Below are 24346 nucleotides of genomic sequence, written 5' to 3' on the forward strand. Positions count from 1 at the left end.
TCTCCCCTTGTCTATACCGTGCTAATCTCCAAACCTCTCCCTATAGACGCGAATGTTTGATGAGGAGGCTAAGGACAGTCGCTGTGCGTCGCTACACGCGGCTGTCGGCTCATCCTCAGGCGCCGGCTCTGGGTTTGGCGAGAGCTACAGCCTCTCCAACCCGTCCATCCACGCAGGTGAAGAAATTCCTCAGCCCACCATCTTCAACGGCAAACTCAAGGGTTACCAACTCAAGGGCATGAACTGGCTGGCCAACCTCTACGAACAGGTACCCACGTCTGCAGGGATGGTTTTTGTGTTTTTGATTTATAGCAATATTTTCTGGGACTGGACTTTTCACACCTGAAAAAAGCTCACCTATGGTCATGAGCTCTGGGTAGTGACCAAAAGAATGAGGTCGTGGATACAAGCAGTGGAAATGAGTTTCCTCTGTGGTGTGTCTGGGCTCAGCCTTAGAGATAGGGGGAGGAGCTTGGACATCCAGAGGGAGCTCGGAGTAGAGCCGCTGCTCCTTCACGTCAAAAGGGTCAGTTGAGGTGGTTCGGGCATCTGATCAGGATCCTCCTGGGCGCCTGCCGCTGGAGGTGTTCCAGGCACGTCCCACTGTTAGGAGGCCCCGGGGCAGACCCAGAACACACTGGAGGGAATACATATCTCATCTGGCCTGGGAACACCTCGGGGTCCTCCAGGAGGAGCTGGAAAGTGTTACTAGGGAGAGGGACGTCTGGGGTGCTTTGCTCAGCCTGCTGCCCCCATGACCTGTCATTTTTGGTCAGCAGATATGGACGGACGCTTGATTCGTTTTTGTTGTTGTTTTACAGTCATTGCAGGTTTTGGGGCATTCAAATGATTCCATATTATCATGTGCTCATTCAAACACATTGCATGATTTATTTTCTCGTTTGTTTTCCTCTGTCTGCAGGGAATCAATGGAATCCTGGCAGATGAGATGGGACTGGGGAAGACAGTTCAGAGTATCGCCCTGCTGGCACACTTAGCAGAGGTGAGTGAGACCACCAGGCCACATAGTTTCATTCATCACACGACCCCCCAGAAAGCTTTGTGGAATATTCGATTGTCTCTGCTGTTTGTACTGACTTATAAAAACATGTGACATCCAGCTACTTTGTGCACCTGCATCCTTTAAAGAGTCCCCTGTTTCTTTTCATTGAATGACTCACAGGACTTGTGTCATTGTTGTGAACAGCTGATTCGCCAGCTCATTAGATCGTTCGGTCTCAGAACGCCAAAAGGAGAAAAAGTGGAATTTAGGGGAAACGTGTGCTTTTCAGTGTTGAAGTGTCGCTGACAGGAAGATGCATGGCCGCGATCCTCCGGGGGCTTCCTGTCATCGCGTGCTCGCGTACACAAAGACCACCTGTTGTGGCGCTCGACACCATAACTCTCTTTTCTCGTTCCTGCACAGAGAGACAACATCTGGGGGCCGTTCCTGATCATCTCTCCTGCATCCACACTCAATAACTGGCATCAGGAGTTCACCCGCTTTGTGCCCAAATTCAAGGTGAGGGGAGTGCGCCAGCGGAAACACCTGCAAGAAACACGTCCGCAGGAATCCTGGCAGCCTCATATGTACTGTTTGCTGTAGTTGTTTTCACTCCTAATGAACCCAGTGTTGTGTTGCTGCTGTGAAAAAGTGTCATGACACAGGGATTAAGGCTGCAAGCATGTCTAGAACCTTCCATTAGGGGGCAGTATTGCACCAGGACATTCGTAGCATGCCTCTAAGCTGTTGCTTTGATTGTTGAGTGCACTTGTAAAATCTTTTTGCACGTCTAAACCGGCCTCTGACAGGCTGAGCATTCTTTAATGTTAAAAAACAATTTATCAAACACATCAATATGTCGGCTATGCCTGCATACACACTCACACACACACACACACACACACACACACACACACACACACTGTAATATGCATAACTCTGTGCTGTGCTCAACACTCAACTATGCCCTGTTCTCCCCGCAAGTTTGAAAATAAATCAATTCCAGTCTGTTTTGCTAATGAGGTGTGAAAAGACCCCATTACACATTTTGGAGATAAGCTTCCTGAACACTCAAAGCAAGACTGACTGAAAACAATGGAATACCAGCGTGCGTTGAGTGATGTAATGATGTGTAAATCTTTTCACATCACATTTTGCATCAACAACTCGATGGCTTAAGCTGTGATTCAGACACGATGCTATGCCCAAATGTTTCCCCTGGGAACATCACCGCAGCTCAGCTTTGCTACGTGTAAAAGCAAGCGTGTAGGAAAAGCTTAGTTTGAGTGTGCTTAGGTGTTTCATGACATAGCTGATTCATGTTTTAACTCCACTGATTTGTCCGTCAGGTGTTGCCATACTGGGGGAATCCACACGATCGCAAGGTGATTCGGAAATTTTGGAGCCAGGTAAGGACGAGACAGAGCTGTGAAGATGCGATGCTATATGAAATGCTTTATGGTACATATATGCTCCTCTAGTCTATAACCCTGTCTCTAACTGTGTGCATCTACGTTTGAACAGAAAACCCTTTACACTCAAAATGCACCGTTCCACGTGGTGATCACAAGCTACCAGCTGGTTGTTCAGGACGTCAAGTACTTTCAGAGGGTCAAGTGGCAGTACATGGTTCTGGATGAGGCCCAGGCACTGAAAAGCAGCACCAGGTAACATGGTTGCCATGGAGTCATCATGTTATACTACATTCCCAAAGACATCAGAGGGCCCCTGTGTGTTAAAGGAATACTTCAGCCCCCAAATTATGATTTGTATATCAATAACTCACCCTGTGTTACCTTGAATATTTGAAGAAGACTTGTTTTTCTTGCCTCCAAAAACTGAGAAAATTCTGGATAAATTTAAGTCACGGCAGTCTGTGCATAACAACAGTGAAACTATATCACAACATCTGTTTACAAACTCTCACACAACTCCTGCAGTATATTCCAAGTCTGATTTATCCAGTCGTATGCTCAGTACTTACCAGACAGACAGCTCTTTACAAATGGGAACTGAACTTGAAGTAAAACTTACCTGTGCTCTTTGTAAAGAGCTGTCTGTGTGGTAAGTACTGAGCGTACGACTGGATAAATCAGACTTGGAATATACTGCAGGAGTTGTTACTTCCCTCCCACTTCCCACATCTGCATTCAGCTCACATAATCTACTTGCACTCAATGGTTGCATAAAAGGAAAAGTCAAATAGTAAAAGATGCAAATAATAATACTAATAATGATAATAAAGAGAAAAAAAAAATACAGATAAAACCGGGTATACGGGTCAATAATTACACAGGATCAGGCTTGATTATACTCTAACAGGTCTCCATTGTTAATCGAATGTTACTTTCTGCAAGTGTAAGTAATGAAGCATCTTTTCCATCAAGTACAATTCCTGTAGTTTTTGTAAATGCATGTTTTGATATAGTTTTGCTGTCGTTAAAGGCAACCCTGTTTGCCTAAATTCAAGAATTTTCTCCGTTTTTGGATCCGTCATTCACTGTGGAGGCAAAACAAAGTTGTCTTCATGAATTAAACGTAACACGGGTTGAGTAAGTAATATATAATGATCATTCAAGGGTAGCACACCTTAAAAATGTGTTGATATCCAATGCTTAATAATTATTTTGATACTTTTTATGAGAGTTTGAATTTTCGGTCAACTCACTTTGAATGGAGTTACATGCATTTAATATTTTAAATGTTTTTTTAAAGCTTCTCTGACTTAAAGATCGATAGTTGCACTTTTCCTCTCTGACATTCAGCTGCTAGTTACAGCAGCTAAACACACGATATAGAAGACTTTCCTATATTGACTTAGTTTAGTGCAGCTTTATTAAATCTACAAAAAGTTATCGAAATATATTATAAAACAGCAAGTTTTAAGTCTCTGCAAGCTGATTTATATACAGTGCAAACACGGGTTCTTTTAAATAGGTTTAATATGCAAATTGTAATAAACTGGACAGAACATGCAGAGCAACAGGTCTGAAAACTGTAAAATTATAGTTCTTCATCTTTTCAATCACATAAGTACGTCTCATTTCACAGCCACTGATAGACAGTGGCCAACATCTACAAAAATACTTATAATAATAAAAAGTTGTTAAAAACTTTGAGTCTTGAAACATGAAACCTACTCTCACATATAAATGGCGTTCTGCAGTTTGAGTAATTTGGTGTGATTACGGTGCAGTTAAGTGTTAACTGATGATAAACTCATGTTATTGTTTCTCTCTGTCTTCAGCGTTCGGTGGAAAATCCTCCTGCAGTTCCAGTGTCGAAACAGACTGCTGCTCACCGGGACTCCCATCCAGAACACGATGGCTGAGGTGAGCTCTGTGTGTGTGTGTGTGTGTGTGTGTGTGTGTGTGTGTGTGTGTGTGTGTGTGTGTGTTGATGTGAGTCGCTGTGAGTCGCTGTGAGCGAGACAGAACTGTTGACGGCTGTGTGTTATTACCGTCTCTCAGCTGTGGGCCCTGCTGCACTTCATCATGCCTACACTGTTTGATTCCCATGAAGAGTTTAACGAGTGGTTCTCCAAGGACATCGAGAGCCACGCTGAGAACAAGTCTGCCATCGACGAGAGTGAGTCTGAGAAAAAATGTTCCTCGCAGCCTTTTTTTTTTTTCCTGTTTTCCAGCTGACGACACATGATACTTTTCAGCTCATTTGTATGGATATTCCCTCAGCTGTGTGCCAACGTTGAACTTTTATCTCTGCTCGCTGTTGCATGAGATATGTTCTGTAGCTAAACACGATTGTTTGATGTTTGTGTTTCAGACCAACTTTCCAGGCTGCACATGATTCTGAAGCCTTTCATGCTGCGCAGAATCAAGAAGGACGTGGAAAATGAGCTCTCGGATAAGGTAGCAAACTTTCTTCTCTGAGCTGAGCTTTTGTCCAAAGCTACAAATTTAATTTGACAGTTTTAAAATGTCAAAAACAGTTATTACTATATTTTGAGGTGTCCTCTAGAAGACATTCAGATTTTTCAGGAAGATTCTGGCATCTTATTGGACAAAATAATATTATAATTTGTCATGTAGCCCTGCACCTTCCTCTGCCCACCTCCCCACACACCTCATTGACACAAAGTGTTATAACAAGCTTGTGAGCGATGCTTGTGCTGGCAGATCCTCCTGACAGATGTTGGGCTCTGGGTCTCTCGCTGTCACACGAGGCGCACACATACTCACTCATCCACTGTGGGAGTCTCGATACACAGAGTCAGAGGAATGGCAGAGTTCACCGCTCCCCCACATCTGTCTTCTTCACTTTCCCTCGCACCCACATGCAGCCCTGCCAGCCCGCTTCCTTTTTTTTTTTTTTTTTCCCCTCCACTTGTTGGTTTTCTCTTGTTTTGTCAGCGTGCTGAAGCCAGTAGTGACTGGCGAAGTTCACTCGTGGGTCACGGTTGGGTTTTTGGGGTTTGTTGTTGTTAGATTTCGCTGCTTTCATCAAAGTGTGACACCAGATAAAACCACAGATTTTGATGTGTGTTTGAGGAACGTGGGTCAAGCTGGACATGAAGTCTGGAACTATACTTCATGTTTTGTTGAGCCCATGTGAAAATTCTCTGTGTGTGTTTAAATGGAGGCATAACATGGCAGTTATGCTGAATCAGTTGTCTTCACTGTAGCCGTGTGTTATATATGCAGCTAGATTTTTTACTAACCACTGTATTTTCAGGCTGATGGCGATACACCATATATATATATCTTGTTATTTCCAATCCAATCCACTTTATTTATAGAGCACATTTTGCAATTCACAGGGATTACCAAAGTGCTGTACAGAACAAAATAAGTGCACGAAAATGGCTAAAAAACATAAACACAGAAACACAAGCGTCTAGTGGGCAAAAGACCACAACGCTCTCAGTTTGAATTAAAAGCCAAGGTGTGAAGGTGGGTTTTTAGATGAGATTTAAAAGATTTGAGGGCGGGGCCAATCTGACATGGGATGGAAGTGCATTCCACAATTTAGGTTCTGATGCTGAGATGCTGGAACTTGCTTTTCACGTCTTGAGAAACTAGATTAACAGCTCTGGTGGTGCTTTAGTAGCATCGTTTTTAATAGGTCTTTATTTTTGCCTCAAAGCAGGTTCTGTATTAACTGGCTGCAGACTATTTACACACACTTGATTTTACGCTCTCTCTACAGATCGAGATCCTGACCTACTGCCAGCTGACGTCCCGGCAGAGGTTGCTCTACCAGGCTCTGAGGAACAAGATCTCCATCGAGGATCTGCTGCAGTCGTCCATGGGCACGGCGCAGCAGGCCCACAGCACCACCTCCTCCCTCATGAACCTGGTCATGCAGTTCAGGAAGGTACGAGCTGCGGCCTGTCCATGTTTTTTCCAGTGTAAAAATAGAATCAAGCACAACTGGATGATTGCAGCTATCAGGAGTTAGGGTTATTCTGTCAGACGCAGCAGTCAGTATGATTGATGGCTGTTATTAGTCCTAATGATCTGAGGATCATTTTTAAATATCAGGTTATCAAAACTGATTTTTTTTTATTTCTATGGTGGACTACAGGACGTTCCAAAAGTAATAATAGCGCTGTGTTTTATGAGTGGGAGTAAAATTTGAGATATACAATTAAACAATGAATTGGCAGTCTGAGAACAAGCAGGAGCATGAGGAGCACTGGTGTCTTTTTTTTTTCTAAATACACTGTCTGTGTTTGCTTGTGCATGTAGGTGTGTAACCACCCAGACTTGTTTGAGCGCCAGGAGACACGCTCTCCTTTCCACATGTCCCTGAAGCCCTACATCATGTCGAAGTTCCTGTACCGTCACGGCCTTGTTCATGCACACAACCAGGCCAAAAACAAGTAAGTCCTTCCACACAGACACAGCACACAGACACACTTGAGCTCAACAAGAATTCCCAAAATCCAATGAAAACAGGTCTATCAGAAATCTCTGCAGTTGTTGTTTTTAAAAGGGTCAGGTTTACATTTGAAATTACTCTGTAAAACATTGTCAGTATTTACTTTTGTTGTGCATATTTTGTAATTCAGGCTATTATCCCAATTGTAGCTATAAATATTAGAAATGTTGTTGGTCAGACTGGAATGTGATAATCATGCCAAATTCAGTGTGGGTTAACTCTGCCTCTGCTTCCTCCTCAGATTACTTCAAGTGCTGTTGTCTCCCTTCTCTCCGAATCACATCCAGCAGTCTCTTTTCCACAGAAAAGGTGAGCGCCTGTAAAGCTTTGATTCACACATACACAGAGCTGTGTTAGGACCAGGAGTTTCAAACCTGAGTTTCACCCCAGTTCCTCTCTCCTCTCGTCCTTTGGTGCTTCCCTCATTCCTTTTTATTCTCTCTGTTTGTTATTTTTACATTTTTCTTTATGTTTGGTCTCACATCGTTCATTCTGCTTTCACCCTGCCAGGTGATGACAAAGGAAGCTGTTTCTCCTTCTTGCGCTTCATCGACGTGTCACCGGCTGAGATGTCCAATCTCATGCTGCAAGGCACCTTAGTAAGGTGGGCTTTAAGTTTCCGCTTTTATATCTGTCAAGTAATAAATAATGGCCAACTTTGCACAGTAGTTATGTTGAAAGCTGAGCGCAGCAGCAAAGCCTGAACTTAAAGCCACTGTGGGGCTGCATAGAGGATAATAAGTAATGTGCTCACCGCAGCACCACTTAGCAGTGTCTAGTGAAAATAAGGTCTGTTTCTTGCTAAGCACAGTCCATATATCTCCACGTAGCCAAACATTTCCTAAATACGACAACACCACGTGCACCTAGCGTAGCGTGGCATGGCGGACCAGTTTGGTCTCTACATACACAGATCTAGAAATGGCTCCTACACAGAATTCTTGCTAGATTTTGGCCAGTGTTAAAATGTCCAAACTGGTTTGATATGAAGCCAAACACTGGACCAGTATATTGAATTTTATCACTAGGTGTCGCACTTCACTCAGCAGCCACTCTTGCCCGATAACAGACAGAATTGTCAAGTCATTGCACTCTATTTCCCTCCTCAGTCTGACATTGCATCCACACTTATGTGATATCCATGGGAGAGGTAGATTGTATTTTCCCTAACCAATCACAAGAGACCAACGTATCTGCCTGAATCTCATGTCAAGTTAAATTCACACTGATGCGTTGCCATGCTAACATACCTGTTTTTGCCGCAATTTTTAAAGGGAGTGGAGCGAGGTAAAAACAAACTGCAGTGTCAGCCAATATTGAGAGGCCAACGTAAAACAGCCACGAGAGCAGCGTCTGTCTTGTTTGTAGCGTCACCTTTGTTATTATTCCTCATTGGTTCCAGCACACCACTTGAAAACAGCTTGATTATGGATCATCTTTTATTTTAATGGAGAAATCACACATCGTGATGCCAGACGAATCAGTTAACCTAATGGATTAGTCGGATTCAGACCTTTGTCTGCACCCAGCAGCCGCTCCTGGGTAAAACACCAGGAGACTCGGCTGTGTTGCTACCTCAATTGCTGGCCTAACACCTGAACCACAGTGCCCCCCATTCCATGTTCGTATGTTTTATACAGAATACCGAGGCGGAATAACAATGCAACATCTCTGCCTTGAACAGGCAAAATAGGGGCTTGTGAGAGCCCTCATATCTTGTCTCGTCACCCCAAAAAACACATAACTTTATAGTAAACAAACACAACGAAACACAACGTGTCCCATACGCTTCCTCCCTCCCAGATCTACTGAAATTAGACTTCTTTAAATTGGCCTGCCGGACACCAGTGGCTGTTAGTTAGATTATACACCAACATGATATTGTGCTAATCATGCTTTCATATTGCTAACAACAAATGCAGTATCAGTTGGATTGAGCATCATGACACCATCAGCACAGGTTTATGATGTAGGCAGCTTTCTAAGTTCTCCACTGGTTTACAAAAAATCAAACCGGTGTAAGCCGGTACTTCAGACTGGACCGGCAAAACCAGAAATCAACCCAACTCCATTCTTCTTTACAAAGTATTTAAATGGAAAATCTTTTTGTATTTTTATCTTTACTCTCCTTCTATTTCTTTTCACAGATGGTTAGCCCTTTTTCTGTCCCTCAAAGCTGCGTACCGGCTCCACCATCAGCGCTTGTTTGGCCTTGAAGAAGCGGGTCAGGAGGAGGCTGCAGACTCACAGGGGGAGAGAGGGAGGTTACAGCCCAGGACTAAGTGTCTGTCTTGCAAGGACCTGATTCTGTGGCTGAACAGACCCATGAGTTTCCCCAACACGCACACCAGCCCTGTCCTGCAGGTGAGAAACATGAAAGGCACTCAGAGTGAAAATCTATATACAACGCCCCCCCCCCCAGCCATCTGCAGTACATGGGGGTGTATGACAGACAGGAGAAACTCCAGTAGTGAGGCATGTGCTGCTGACAATGCTGAAATCTTCCCCAGAGGCTCAGTCAGTGTTTGGCCACACAGCTTGCTCTCTGCCCCAGGCTTCCTCTCCCTCCTCTGGGAGCCAGTGTGGAACCCAATCCCTCTGTAGCCCCGTGACCCAGTAACACTGTCCTCCCTCCCTCTGTGTGCCTCCAGGGTCTGCGCAGACCAGTGTATCTATACCTCTACTGTCAGACATGGAGAGGAAAGTTAAAGTTTCAAGATTTAACAATAGGAGTTTTGAGACTAATATGCAATCTGCATTTTGTGGAACATTTTTAGTCAGTCTTCCAGAGCAGGTACACGTCTGTGTCTGCATGTGTCACGTCAATATGGAGCCCCTTTTGTTTTTTATCCTATTTGAGTCTATATTTGTCTTGCAGGCAAATTGAAGCTAAGGAAACAGCAATTTAAATCACACATATCTCATATTTGTTAATGTTATGGTGGGATATGGGAACAGTTTGGCTGACTGCTGTTCTTTCAGCACCCCAGAGGCTGGAATACGTGCAGGCAAGCTGGTTCTCAGGACACTGACGGTTGTAACAGGAGCTGGAGTTGAGTAGTTAAATGGCAGTTCTTGTTCAGCACTGGTTTATAGAAGACACCGTGTGATTTGGAAACAAGTTGTTTTTGTTCTAGTGAACTATTCTGGTAGCTTAAGCCTACCGTACAGTAGACAACTTCAGAAAGACTTGAGCATGTCACCTGCTGTGAGATTTTGCAAAGACTGGGGATCTTGCAGCGTCACCTCTTGCACGACTACAACTAGCCTCCTTCTGAGATTATTTCCCATCCTACTACTGGTGGGAAATATTACTCCGAACTCCCTTTAAGATGTATGAAATACTAACAATTCCTCATGTGTCTAAAAAGCACAGAATTCTAGAAACACAAGATAAAGGGCATCATATGTCAAAGGTGTTCTTGTCAATTAGGCATCAATAAAATTCACAAAAGTAAACTGTATTTAAACTGTACTCAAGGAGGCAAGGTGTTACAGTAGTTAGCATTGTAGCTTCATAGCAAGAGGGTCCCTGGTTCGAATCCAGGGTGGGGGATATGGGGAGCCCCCTTGTGCAGAGCCTGCATGTTCTCCCTGTGTCAGCGTGGGTTTCCTCCAGGTGCTCCAGCTTCCTCCCACAGTCCAAAGACATGCAGGTTAATTGGTGACTCTAAATTGTCCGTAGGTGTGAATGTGAGTGTGAATGGTTGTCTGTCTCTATGTGTCAGCCCTGTGATAGTCTGGCGACCTGTCCAGGGTGAACCCTGCCTCTCACCCAGTGTCAGCTGGGATAGGCTCCAGCCCCTGTGACCCCCAGAGGATAAGTGGTTACGGTGAAATGAATGAAACTGTATTTGCATACACTTTGCACTTTACATTTTGAATTTTGTTGCCTCAACTCGCTGCCAGCCTCCGTTGATTACCTGCACTGTTTTAGTTGACCTTCAGTATTTGGAAGAGCCAAGACTAAATACTTATGAGAATATTAACGATCTTTGATTTTGTTGGACCGTAGATTTGATAAACAGACTGACTTCAGACAGCTCAGACTGAGTTTTATGATCACCTTACACCAAATGATAGAGATTAGGGGAGCATGCACCAACTGAGGTAAAACTCTCATGATTTTATTCCGACATTGTTAATTTGCTGCGACAGTGAAATTGCTCGAAAACTCGGCAGTGCTGTCTGCATCGCACACCACATTTCTTTTCAACTTCGCTCAGATGTTTTTATATGTGTTGGATTCTGCAGCAGAGAACCACAGGGTGACATTGAGACAGCCCATATTTCCTCCATTTTTTTTCCTGTATTATTTGGCAATATGGAAACCTAATGGTTAGCGGGGAAGAGACGGCACAAAGCATCGGTGCCAGTTAAAATATAAAGACCGGCTCAAAAAAATGTGAACATGTGCAGCCTGCAGATACACTGCAAGGTCACTGTGTTTTCTGCGTGGCTGAAATAAACATTACAAACACATCCCATCCCCATCACATCTCTCACCCAGCGACCAGCTACCCATTGGCAGATATATATCGCATTTCTATCCTCCACCAATTCAAATTGAACTTGTTGGGTGGAAAATGCTGTCGGGGTAATTCCATCCTCCTCTTCCTCTCTTGGCCTCATCACACTGAGTCAGGCAGCTGCACAGCGTCTTAGGTTCCCCCCCGGAGCGGCTTAAGGAATGAAAGTGCAGAGCAAATGTAAGAAGCGAGTTCAAATATGAGAAGAAGAGAGAAAACTTACAGACACCTGGAGAGCTAATACTGTGTGACCCTGCGGCCCCCAGACTCCCACTTAAGCTTCTAGAAATTACTCACTCCCACAGTTTACTTCTTTCAACTCTTCATTTTTCTTTTGAAGCCGTGTGTAGCTGGCACACTGCACCTCTTCTCTCCGCCTGGCTCATCTCTCTCTGGCTGTGTACTTGACAGTGTGGTCAGTATTGCTTTCAGCTTTCCCGTTGCCTCTGTCGAAGAATGGAGAGAAGCAGGCGACTCTGAATACCTCCTTAACATGTTTTACTCATATAGCTCTGGGGCTTGGAATCAGCTCTCCGTCTTCCTGTATCAGTCTCTCCCTCCACCCATCACAATACTTTTAAAATAATTTTAGTTCACATTTAGAATTTATACTTAGCTGGGGTGTAGGGGGAAATTGATACCGCATAGCATCGCAGTATTTTATCGATTTTAGTTGTGTAAATTATTAATGTCACAAATACAAATGAAGGTTTTGGTTGCCTGCTAGAATAATAACATAAATTGCTTTTTCAATCCACGGAAAACATTTTGCTGCAATAAACATGATTGACGTTAGATGAACTTTCTCTTACTAGATGAAACAGTCAATAAAGTTTTCCTTTGGAGCATAATTTGTAGTTGGAAAAGGTAATAAATAATAATGTCAGGCAGAATATGTTATGGCAATACCCATATATGTTATTGCAAAATGTTTAGAATTACAACAGTATTTTTGGCGCCCTGTAGCTCAGTGTTTAGGGCAGGCGTCCCATGTACAAAGGCATCGTCCTTGCCATAGTGGCCATGGGTTTGATTCCAGCCTGCAGCCATTTGCTGCATGTCATCCCCGGTCTCTCTCTCCCCCTTTCCACATCCAATCTGTCGTAAAGGCATAAAAGACAAGAATAATCACAGTAATATTCTAGTGTGACTTAAAGGTCCAGCGTGATGGATTTAGGGGCATCTGTTGGCAGAACTTGAGTATAATATTCATAGATAATAATGATAATAAACTTTATTTGTATAGCACGTTTCAGAACACAGTTACAAAGTGCTTTATGAGACAAATAAAATAGTATACACCATCCAGATAAAAACAACAATAAAACCATTGCACATAGGCTAAGACCAAATAAAACAAAGTGTGTAATAAAAATAAATAAATAATAAAATTGATGAAAGAAGGATATAAACTAGATTTACTGTAAAAAGGCCCTCCTGTAAAAGTTTGTTTCGAGGAGTGTTTTAAAAGAAGACACAGACTTTGCTAACCTGAGTTCCTCAGGTAAATGCAACCTGACAGCTAGATGCCACTAAAGCTCATCTTACAGCTTTATTTCACATGCTTCACAAAAGCATTCTAGTAAATGTCTTTTATAGGTTCTCCTTTTAACTATTTATCGTTTCTGATCATTTTTAATAATTCTTTTAAATTGTATTAATTCTAACTGTTTCAATTGCTTTTTTGTTTTTGGTTTGTTTGTTTGTTTTGTTTTTTATCTGCTCTGTAGCACTTTGAGATTGCTAAAATGTAAAGTGCAATACAAATAAAATCTAACCCTAACCCATTATTATTATTATTATTATTACTATTATTATTATTATTATTATTATTATTATTATTATTATTATTATTACAGTCCGTAGGCCAAATCTGTCCTGCACTAGGGTGCCTGGTGGCCCAAAGACTGTTTTGTAATTAACAATGAAAATGCATTGATTCACACTAGGAATTTTTTTGTACTTTGAATGTAGATAAAGTGCCAGAGTGCATACAAATGCATCGAAATAGAGCTTGTTAATTAAAAGTAAAAGTGCCAGAGCAGGATCCCTGGGGGAAATTTTCATTTCCTAGGGCAGTAAAAGCGTAAGCCACCCTCCTGTCCCTCTGTTTGGCTAGTACTCATTGCACTGGATTTCTTAGGTTTAGGTAAGAGGAGTGAGATTGGTTAGGGCTAGGATAAGAATGTCAGGGTAAGCCAATCAGAGACAGACCTTCTCTGTCCCAGGAAACGCAAATTCGCATCACATGTACCCCCCAACAGAGGTCTGGGCTAAGTTCCAAATGTCCTCAAATCCTAGAAAGACCGCTGCATACACCTGACCTGTTCTGGGCTGCTGCAACTAAATTTGCCTCTTGGCAAAGATGAGTGAGGACAGCAAATGTTGGAAGGTTAAAAAACGTGCAATTAATTTATTATACGTAGAGATAGTATTGATGTTTGTTTAATAACGGGCCCCTGGCCTCATTACGTTTTGCAAAGTGGCCAACAGGCAAAAAGAGCGTCTCTGTCCGACACACTGGACCTTTAAGTATCGTGATAATATTGGGTCATGGGCCCTCTGGTGATTCCCACCCCGAATGCTTACTGCTATTGTTCATTATATGGTATCTGTGCCAGTCAGTATGTCTTGTATGAGTCTCATCTTGTTTTATGTTTCTCAGTCAACCTGTCTGTCTGTCTTTTTTTTTGCCATTTATCTTTCATGCATCTTAAAACTGAAGTACATGACCGCCCCCTAAGTGCCTCTGTAGCTCCCACACAGTAGACCACTCATATATTAAGCTGCATTGGTACCACTTCTGCAGTGGGAACATGTTTCTAAATTTTAATGTCTCATCTGATATGGAACAACAATCTGATCAGTTAACATTTATAAATAATTTATTCTTGAAACCTTGAGCTCTAACATCCTCCTGTTTGTCCCATGTGATAAAAACTGATTTAATTTACCTTATGGCTTCAGAGACCAGTGTCTGCTCTGGTGTAATGCTGTTGTTATGAAGCATGTTTTGGCCTCTTAAATCCAGTGAAGCAGAGAAATGAGTAGTGTAGAGGTGTCTTTATAAGCTCTGCCATTAGGTGGCACTGTGTATCCACCATTTAAGTGGTGTCACACAGCACTCAGTAACACAGCTTTTATATGGATTCCTGTAACCCCCACCATTGCATTATACTTGAATTATTTATCATTATGTCTTTGATTAAAATGTATGTATGTTGTATGTTTTCCCTAAAAGTTCTTTGCAGGACAGATTACATGGTCAGGCATCAGTTTTACATAACAATTTAAGCCGAAATTGTTGCATGACATATCAGGCATGTCGCCAGTGAAACTCACTCTCAGAGCAGTGTGTAAAAACCATGAGCGCTGCACTCAGTAACCTCTGCAGGGTTCAGTTTGACTGGCAGCACCTCGTACTATGCTGATTTTTTTTCTTAATGAAACAGGATAGTGACGTAGGTTTTGTGTGTTTTGTGTGTGTGTTTTAGGGCCTGGTGTTCACAGCCTTAAGACCCGGCATGATGGGACACAGAGATGTGATGATCCACAGTCGAAACTCTGCCACCTCCACGCTGCGGCCCTGCCAGCCCACACTGCCACCCAAGTTCCTGCTCGCCGCCACGCCCAGGGTGTGTGTGTGAGCAGCAAGTGGCCTGATGAAGGCTCTCTTGCAAGTCCACCGTGTGTGTGTGTGTGTGTGTGTGTGTGTTCTCGCCTGTGCAAGACAGAAGAAGCATTTGGGTGGTCGTGGAAAGGGAAGAGGGAAGCGCAGTGCACATTGTCTTTGGAGGCTTTTAACAATGAGCAGTTCTTATCTGTGAAGTGTGTGTGTTTGTGTGTGTGTGTGGTTGGGGTGTGGGGGTGACCACCGTGGCTTCCAGCTGCATTTAAAACAAACAGAGCCTCTAAAAAAAAAAGGGCTTCTCACTCAGGTTGTTCACTAGTGGTTAAATTTCTCCGTGCCTCTATTCTACACACACACACACACACACACACACACAGAACCTGCTGAGTCAGTAAAACCAGTCCTCATGCAGTGGTTTCCCCTCTGTCTCTGGTATAGATCTCTATGTGGTACATTTCTCAGCATTTTTTCGTTTATCGTTTCATAAATAAAAAAACAGCCACATGCAGACAAAAGCAAATGTTTTCAATAGCAAAAAAAAGTATTGCTCAGCATAAGTAATATAACACATAGTGTGTCCACATTCTTCTAACACATGAGCCTAAAATCTTCCCTCTCTCCACCACACAGTGTTTTCTTTTGTTCCAAATGTGGAAAACCTCATCTTCCTTTTTGGTTTCCTAGGTGACAGCAGTTCCCATGGAGCGTTATTGTGACGACCGCAGCGCCGAGTATGAGTGGCGGGTGACACGCGGCGGAGGGGGCACAGTTTTCAAACAGTGTTTCCTCTACGGCTCCCCTGAACTTGCCGCAGACTGGCGTGTGAGAGCCAACGCCTTTCACCCGCAATGCCCCGGGGGTGTGATGGCCCTCTACCCACGACATGGGTGGTCCTTCATCCGGATACCTGGTAAGGACTTGATGTTTGTGTGTTGTGTTGTGTTTTACTGTGGAGTTGAGTTCCTGATGTGGTGAAGCCATCGGTCAGATGTGCAGCTGTGCTGTAGCTCAATCTGGCTAACCTGATGCTAAGGAGCTAAAGCAGGGGTGGGATTTTTGTGGATTAATCCGGAAGTCTGGATTTTCTGATTTGAAAATGTTACCCAGGTGATACAGAAGAGCTTGAAAGACAGAAATAACTTGATACATTACATCTGCCAAATTTACAAGAGGGGACAAATAATTAAGAATTTGTCATAGACAGCGTTTCGTAAAGTTTACGAAGTTCGCACATACTGAAAAACCCACAAACTTAATGATTTTTTTAAGGGAGTGTGGTAGTTTTTCCCACAGCAAGGTTGTGCCCCAAACACACCGTGCTGTACGTCCATGAGGAAACTCAAGTAGCCTGCTCTTCTTTAAGGATGAAGCTCTCACTACCATCTTCATATCACTGCTGCATGGAGTGCTACATGATGGCAACCTAGAAAGAAAGATTGTTTATTAAATATCCGACTGCAGCAGCCTTTCTTAAGGGCCGATGATGCATAATAAGTAGCCATTTGCTTCTGGTTGTTTGAGAATGATTGGCGATTCAGTGTGAAGTGAGGACAGATGAAGATAAATTTACCTCAGAGTAGATTCATTACATTATCCATCCATCCATTTTCGTAACCACTTATCCTGTTGGGGGTTGCGGGGGCTGGAGCCTATCCCAGCTGACACTGGGTGAGAGGCAGGGCTCACCCTGGACAGGTCACCAGACTATCACAGGGCTGACACATAGAGACAGACAACCATTCACACTCACATTCACACCTACGGACAATTTAGAGTCACCAATTAACCTGCATGTCTTTGGACTGTGGGAGGAAGCTGGAGCACCTGGAGGAAACCCACGCTGACGCAGGGAGAACATGCATTAGTAAACACCACAATTTGTGGTTTGCGTCGCCGTGGGAAAGGCCGTGACGTGCTAAAATGTAGCAGACCGTGTTTAAAAAATACCAATGATGCTGTCGACAAAAAAAGCGTTTTGAGTGTGAGTCATATTTTAGCTGGCAGTTTTATCACACGTGGATATCCAGTTTTTGACTGAAGGCTGATTTAGTGGCCCATGGGAGAATAGACAGAGGCCAGCCTAGGGTCAGCAGGGCAGAGCGGGGCACATCACCCCCCGTCCGTCTCTGCCTGTCGGTCCGTCTGCCAGCCGGCCCGTCCCTCACTATCTAATGGAACCGCTGTGATAAAGCGCTTCTGGTGAAGCTCACTCGCATAAACGCATACCAGAAATTTCCACTAAGGTGTGAATGCAGGACGGAGTGTGTACGTGTGCATACAGGCTCTTTTATCAGAAGAGCTTCGGCTCGTTGAGTTAAGGGTCAGCTGGTGCAGAGTGGGAGCTGATTCGCTGCCAGGGTTCAGATGACTGATGGATGTTCAGGGTGAGAGAGGCCATTACAGTTTTACAGACAACACTTCCCTTCTCACTGACCCGCTCAGCCCCTTCTACGCCTGATAAACTGTCTCTGTCGTGGATTATGATGACTGCTCTCTTTTGTTTTGTGCGGCAGGAGAAGTTCCTGGAACAGAAAATGGACGTGTGTGTCCTTATATATTCATGGTTTTAAGTAGTTTAAGACACAACTGTAACATCTTTAACATGATATAAAATCCCTTAAATACTATAGATACTCTTTCACAGATTGCATTATTGTAACGCTTAATTTTTTCCTTCTACCCATCTGTGTATACATGTGCTTGTGAGAGTGTTTGTGTGTAAAAGTGAGAAACAAAACAAGTATTTGTGTGTCTGTGTGAGAACAGTCTGAAAGCTCTTGTGAAGTTATACGGAGGCAGACAAAGCGAGGAAGTTTAGCTACTGGTCATTGTTCAAGTGCTCAGTTAGGTAACACTAATAGATGGTCCGTGTGTATGTGTGTGTGTGTGTGAGTGTGAGTGTGTGTATGTATGTGTGTCTGTGTACCATCGGGTCCATTCAGGGAACTGCGCAGTGCTCACATGGGGCCCGAGGTGTCTCTCACCTCTCCCCACACACTCTCCCACGCTCAGCGGCATTGGCTTTCTTCACACGCAGCCCGTGGACAAGCCTCACCTCCGTCTCTCCCGCTAACAGACAGCACCGGGCGCTGATCTGAAATCAGTATCTGGCCACGGCCTCTCAGTCCGTCTGGTCTCCCACTTCTTTCTCAGCCTCAGTAGGAAGGAAGTGACCCAACACTCCGGCACCCGTCCTCCGCTGAACACATTGTTGCCACATCAAGGCCAAGATATGTACAGTAGCCCAGCTGAAGTTTCCCAGCCTCCCTCTCCTCTGCACTCCCAGCCCCACACCTTTCAGAACAAATGGCAGAGCTGAATAACTGTTTGTTTTGAGCGCCATGGCGTGAGTACGGCTGCCCACTGATATCGACTGAGGAATCTAATCAGAGGACTTATTAAGAATCGCGCCGTAGGAAAAAACAATCGAGGCTGTAATGTCTTGGGCCTTAGATTTGTTTGTTTTTGGTGTTGTGATGGCAGAGTTTCCCTGGAGGAAAGATATTTCTCATTCAAAAAATAATGAATTGTCTACTCCATGTAAAAGGGAGAGTTCGGACCTTTTGAGATGGGGTTGTATGAGGTACACGCGCCCCCAGTTTGGAGAAGCAGGCTGCAGTACTGACAGGGAAGCTAAGAAATGTACTGCTGTGGATGGGGGTCAGCAGCAAAATGTTTTTTAGACCCCTAAAAAAGTCCCATCCATCCACTTTCATTTGCTTATCCAAAGCCGGGTCGTGGGGGCAGCAGTCCAAGCAAAGCACCCCAGACGTCCCTTTCCCCAGCAACACTTTCCAGCTCCTCCAGGGGGACTCCAAGGCGTTCCCAAACCAAAAGAGATATGTAATCCCTCCAGCATGTTCTGGGTCTGCCCCGGGGCCTCCTACCAGTGGGACGTGCCCAGAACAGCTCTAACACTACATTGAGAATTTGGTCATCGCTTTACTTTGCTGTCAGACAGCCCTTTCCTCTGGTGGTACATTTTCTCAAGAACTTCGGCATTCCCACACATAAGCCCAACTATGCAGCTCACTGTATTACGCCTTTTCGAAAGATTTCAGAGATGGTGCGAGCATGTGTTTCCGTGCTGTTCAAAGAAATAAAACAGCTGTGGCTAGTTACACTGAATATAAACATCGAGACGCCACCTGCAAGACTGAGACAACTCAGTGTTTGCAGTAAACATTCCTCTCAAGACGATTGATTTAGTAAATCCCCCACCAAATAAGAACCTGCTGTGCCCAACCATCAGGTGAAATTCCGCTAAATACCTACAAATAAATTAAACAACTTACCATGCAACCAGTAAAGCATAAAGCGCTGATAGCTTCTGATTCAGAAAGATCCAGACCACCTCGGGAGGTAGTCTGAGTTTGGTTCGCTTCAAGTCTGTGGTGCGGTTAGCTTAACCTGTGCACTGTGGACACAAATTATTCCAGGCTCGCTCTGCTCTTTGCCATTGTATTTAGCCCTCTAGATCACATGATGCGACTGCACTGGGATGCTTGACAAAACAGACAGAACCACATCAGCCTGTAACGTTTGCAAGGATGAAGAGTAGTGTGGTCCATGGAGGATCCTGCACGTCTCCAGATGTGGAACATAGAGTACATCAAACGGCGACAGTCTACAGCGCAGAAACATTAAGGTTCTCCTCCAATTGTAAGTTCATCTGCAAGTGAGGGACTACAAAAACTACATCAGTATATATCATATATAGGTTATAGTGTGCACACAAAAAGAATTGAGTCCCCTCTCTGTCGGTCCACTTTTTGGTGCACTTTAAGAGGACTGAGTTCAGTTTGTGTAAAAAGGACTATATGTGAAAACACCCTAAGTTCCACTCATGGTAGCAGCAGCTCTCTGGGTCTGTGAGCATGTGTTCACAGCTCCCACAGTTAGCTTGTGCTCTGTTCAGCCCCCAGTTTCCACAGAAGTTTCCCCTCTCCCCTTCTTGGCCTGTTCAGTCCTTGCCTCCGCAAAAGTTCTTCTACTCTGTACTCTAGTTCACAAAGTTATTCCTTTGTCTCCACAGTGAACAGCATTTCGTCACCGCTGTCATAATCACTCCGTTTTTCATTGTCATGTATTTGTTGTCTGTTCCATAAACTGCTCAGAGTCTGACCCAAACAGCTGACCTGTGGTGTAATACAGTGCTCGGCGCAGAGGGGCTTATGGATAGGAATATGTAAGGTGAGAAGCAAAGAGCTGTCCACTCAGACTTTGTATCGCTGCTGCTCTCATCTACAGCAGTTTATTGCATAGCTCCCACTGTGGCACTACTGTCTGCCACCCCAAACTAAGGGTGTGCCAACTGCCATTAACTGCATTTATTAACACTGACTATAGATAAGTACCTCATACAGCCCCACTTAAAAAATAACTTTCCAAACCAGACCATCCCTTTAATAATATGATTATTGATGATTATATGATACCCCAGCGCCTGATCACAGAGAAAGCAAGACGCATGCAAAATTGAACCCAAGCAGTCATCCAGTCGGAGCCACCAGGACCCAGCGGGAGGCTTTGACTATAATGAGAGACATTCCAAGTCTTGTTTGTTCGCTAAATTGCTGCAGTCCCGCGGTCTCCTCTCTTTCACTTTCCGGAAACTTCACATACGGACAAATTTCAAGCCAAGAAATGTTATGCATCAGGTTAAAAATCGGTTTCAAAGAAAATAGTGTTGCGTGCTGTTGGGTTTTATTTGCAGAACATTCCGATGCAACACAGAAATAACCCCTCTCGCAGTGTCTGTGTGGCCCCTGTGTCGTTTTCGGTAATTAGAAGGAAGCGTTCCGCAAAATGACGGCCTTCTCACTGTAGCGCCGACTGTTCCTTGCTTTATTGTGAGCTGGGAATTGACTGTCAGGGGTGGGGGTGTGTGTGTGTGTGTGTGTGTGTGTGTGTGTGTGTGAAGGAGATGGTGAAGGGTTTTATTTATGTGCGGCGTCTTGCTGTGCAACTTGTTTTTTAATGACTATATTTGAATGCATGTCCGTGTGTGTGCGCCTGTGTATCAATTAGACTATGAGAGAGAAAGAGAGAGGCCAGTCAGGTCTGGCCCAGCAGCCCACATCAGGCTGTGGGAAATACAGTTCTGCCTTCCTGTCCCTTCAAAGAAACTCTGCTCTCCAGCAAAATGGCAGGAAGCTTCCCCGGGCCCTCTGATAGACAGGCACAAAACAACACAGACGGCCAGCCTCACCACATCACCGTCTGACTCTGCCCCTCTCAATCTGCATTAAACTGGCACCGATAACTGTCTGCAGAATTCAGCCTTTTTTAAATTTTTTGGCAGCAGAGGAAAAAAACAAAACAAAACATCTCGCCAAGTGTGTAAAAGGATAGAGATGTTTTGATTTCCTAGTCCAATTTATGCCTATTAATGTGTCCACAAGATGGAAAAAGCGTGTTCACTGATACTTAAGAAACCTGAATCTCAAAGCAGACTGAAGGGGGAGACATTAGCCGCAGTATTCCTCTGTGATCATATCTTATGAGCATGGAAACCAAGTAGTATCTAGCTCCCTCTGTCCCTTAGCCAGCTAGCTTTCATCTGCGGTGTGTGTCGAGTCAGTGCTGGCCAAGGGTAACTAGCAGTAATCTATCTTAATGACAGAGTTCACAGTGGGCTGCTGTGGTGTGGTGAGATTCCCCCCGCGACTGTCTGTCTCTTCCCCTGCTTAACGACTCCTGGAGCACCCAGAGAAGTGCTCCTCTCGCATGTTTGAGGGGAGACAGTGATGTATTTGCAAACATGTTCTATATATAAATGTACACATGAAGTATATCACTCACTTCCTGTCACAAGAAATCACACAGATGCATTTTTGGGCTTTGCGGGAATGCGTGTTTGTCAATTGGCTCCCCTCCAGAGCTCAAGGGTGGGAGATACAGTGCTGTAGATGCATCTGTAAAGCTTCACAAAGCCCAAACAAGATGCTAAAATCTCCTGTTCTCTGTCAGCCTCATCACCTCCCAGCTTCCAGAACCTCCCGCTGGCATCTGGCTCTCAGCTACAGCGAGTGCGGACGGAAAGGAAATTAAGTTTAAGTCCGACTTTTGTCAATACGTGCAGAAGCAGCAAAGTAGTGTCGGGCTAATATTTCCATCATCAGCGGTGGCGAACAAGTGTTGCCCATTGACTTATTGATTGCACAGTGTAATGTATCATTATACAGTGAGGGGCTTTCGATCGTTGATTCGACCTGCTCTGTGGCCCCCCATCTGTCTCTCTTTCTCACATAACCACCCATCTATCTTCTTTCATCAGCTCTTTTTTTTTTTTTTTTTAACATTCTGCAATCTTGCTGCTGTCCGTCTCTTCATTTTAGCATCTGGCCCGCTTCCCTCCCCGGTTAGGGCGGCTCCGCTCTTGGCTTTTGGCAACAGCAGCGGCGGCAGCAGCAGAGGGGACAGGACAGGACAGAAGACTGTAGTGGCGTATTAATGAAATTAGCGCCGTAGTTGGTTTGGGAGTATCAGGCGCCAGGCACCAGGGCTGGGCCGGGGTTAATTAGCTGGCAGCAGGCCTCTAATTGGGTCAGGACCGTGTCAGGCCCCTGGCTCTGGCCCTACAGGGATTGGATTACACTGTCGGGGGACAGACAGTAGGGGGAGGGAGAGAGAGGGTGTGTAAGGGAGGAGGGATGGATGGAGAGGGAGCTGGAGGGCGCAGTGGATGTGGTGGAGAAGGGGGAGAGAGGAGGGACATGGGAGTGTAGCTTAATCTGCCAGCAGGAGGTAAGGAGAGGAGGAGATGGGGAGGGCTGGCCGGCTGAATACCGCTGTTAGACTGGATTGGATTTAAGCGAGTGGCGGAGGAGGGGGGGGTGCTATGAAAGGGGGGCAGGGCAGGTGGTGAAGCTTGATATGTGTATCCATAGCAACAGCAGAGTGGTGTGACACCACATGGGATTTGCTTGTGTTTTGGGGTGTGGTCTGAGCGCAGTCCTTGTCCTTGTCAGTCCACGATTAGAAAGTTGTTTTGTGTCCATCTCAGTGCATTTTAATCAGAATTTTAGTTTTGTTACTCAAATTCAGAAACTGATTTATCATGCCTGTTTGGTTTTTGTGTGAAGGTCCTTTTGTTTTGCCATCAGCTATATATGATATGACTGAATCATGAAGTCATTTAAAGGGACAGTTCACCCCTAAATCATAAATACATATTTTTCCTCTTATCTGTAGTGCAATTGATCAGTCTAGATTGTTTTGGTGCCCTCTCTCATATATAATGGAACTAGATGGCTCTCCACCCACACATTTTTCCTCAGTTGAGAAGTGTTCAAGACCTCACCCACCAAGAGTCCTGCACTGTGGGTGTCTGGGCAGCTATGGACCCTGTGCACTGGGTGGTGGTCATCTACACAGAAAGACTACTTGGGACTGGTATGGGACAAACAGTGGAGTCGTTTAAAGGGATAGTTCACTCCAAATAAAAAAATACATATTTTCCCTCTGACCTGTAGTGTTGTTTATCACTCTAGATTATTTTGGTATGAGTTGTCAACTGTTGGAGTTATCGGCCGTAGAGATGTCTGCCTTCTCTCCAATATAATGGCACTCAGCTTGTGGTGCTCCAAGCGCCAAAAAATACATTTGAAAAACTCAACATCAGTGTCTCTTTCCAAAAATCATGACCCGGTTACTCAAGATGATCCACAGACCTTGTTGTGAGCAGTTTCATGCAGGAACTTATTTTTTTTCTGCCGTACTTCAGCCATCTTCTCATGGATGAGAGGCTCGTGCTTATGACAGCAGGAGACGTAAACATTAAATGCATCCTCAGCTGAGCTGTGATATTAGCTAGCTCAGCCTAGCAGTAGATTCACACTTCTCTCTGAGCGGTGATACAGTTGGCAGGTGTAGTTTGGCAGGGAGAAAATAGTTCCCACATGAAACTAGGTGCATTTACGTGGACCATAATATTCCACTAATAATCAGAATAATAGCCCAATCAGAATAGAAATACCTAACGCAGTCACCTCAGTCGCATGAGACTGGCCCAAGCGGAAGGAATTTTCAATTAGGTTGAAAATGGTGTAAACCTTTGGTAACATATAATATTATGATATTCATTCAACAGGAAAATATGAGTACCTAATAGCCATGTAAACCCTTAAGATGATTGTTTCTCACTGGTTGGCTTAAATATATTCTTTCTGCACATAACTCCATCATCTCTATTTACTGTGCTTCTTCAAATTTTGTTTGTTGTTTTTGTGTAGGTTAAATTCTTCTTTTTCTTTTGTGTGTGTGCAAATAGTTATGCTA

General features: G+C 44.2%; 1 protein-coding gene across 4 annotated transcripts in view; it reads left to right on the plus strand.

Moving 5' to 3' along the window:
• Window positions 1-24346, plus strand: part of ino80 (INO80 complex ATPase subunit) — a 56590-nt gene that overhangs the window by 5636 nt on the left and 26608 nt on the right. For all 4 annotated transcript variants that reach the window (XM_049590463.1, XM_049590459.1, XM_049590461.1 and 1 more), the window contains exons 13-27: window positions 47-268; window positions 923-1003; window positions 1427-1522; window positions 2353-2412; window positions 2528-2670; window positions 4251-4335; window positions 4474-4591; window positions 4787-4872; window positions 6170-6337; window positions 6712-6845; window positions 7146-7213; window positions 7415-7508; window positions 9052-9268; window positions 14928-15068; window positions 15749-15974. In XM_049590463.1, the coding sequence (XP_049446420.1) occupies window positions 47-268; window positions 923-1003; window positions 1427-1522; window positions 2353-2412; window positions 2528-2670; window positions 4251-4335; window positions 4474-4591; window positions 4787-4872; window positions 6170-6337; window positions 6712-6845; window positions 7146-7213; window positions 7415-7508; window positions 9052-9268; window positions 14928-15068; window positions 15749-15974 (1939 nt within the window). The remainder of the gene's footprint in view (window positions 1-46; window positions 269-922; window positions 1004-1426; window positions 1523-2352; window positions 2413-2527; window positions 2671-4250; window positions 4336-4473; window positions 4592-4786; window positions 4873-6169; window positions 6338-6711; window positions 6846-7145; window positions 7214-7414; window positions 7509-9051; window positions 9269-14927; window positions 15069-15748; window positions 15975-24346) is intronic.

This window comes from Epinephelus fuscoguttatus, linkage group LG11 (assembly GCF_011397635.1).
Source record: "Epinephelus fuscoguttatus linkage group LG11, E.fuscoguttatus.final_Chr_v1".
Classification (NCBI taxonomy): domain Eukaryota; kingdom Metazoa; phylum Chordata; class Actinopteri; order Perciformes; family Serranidae; genus Epinephelus; species Epinephelus fuscoguttatus.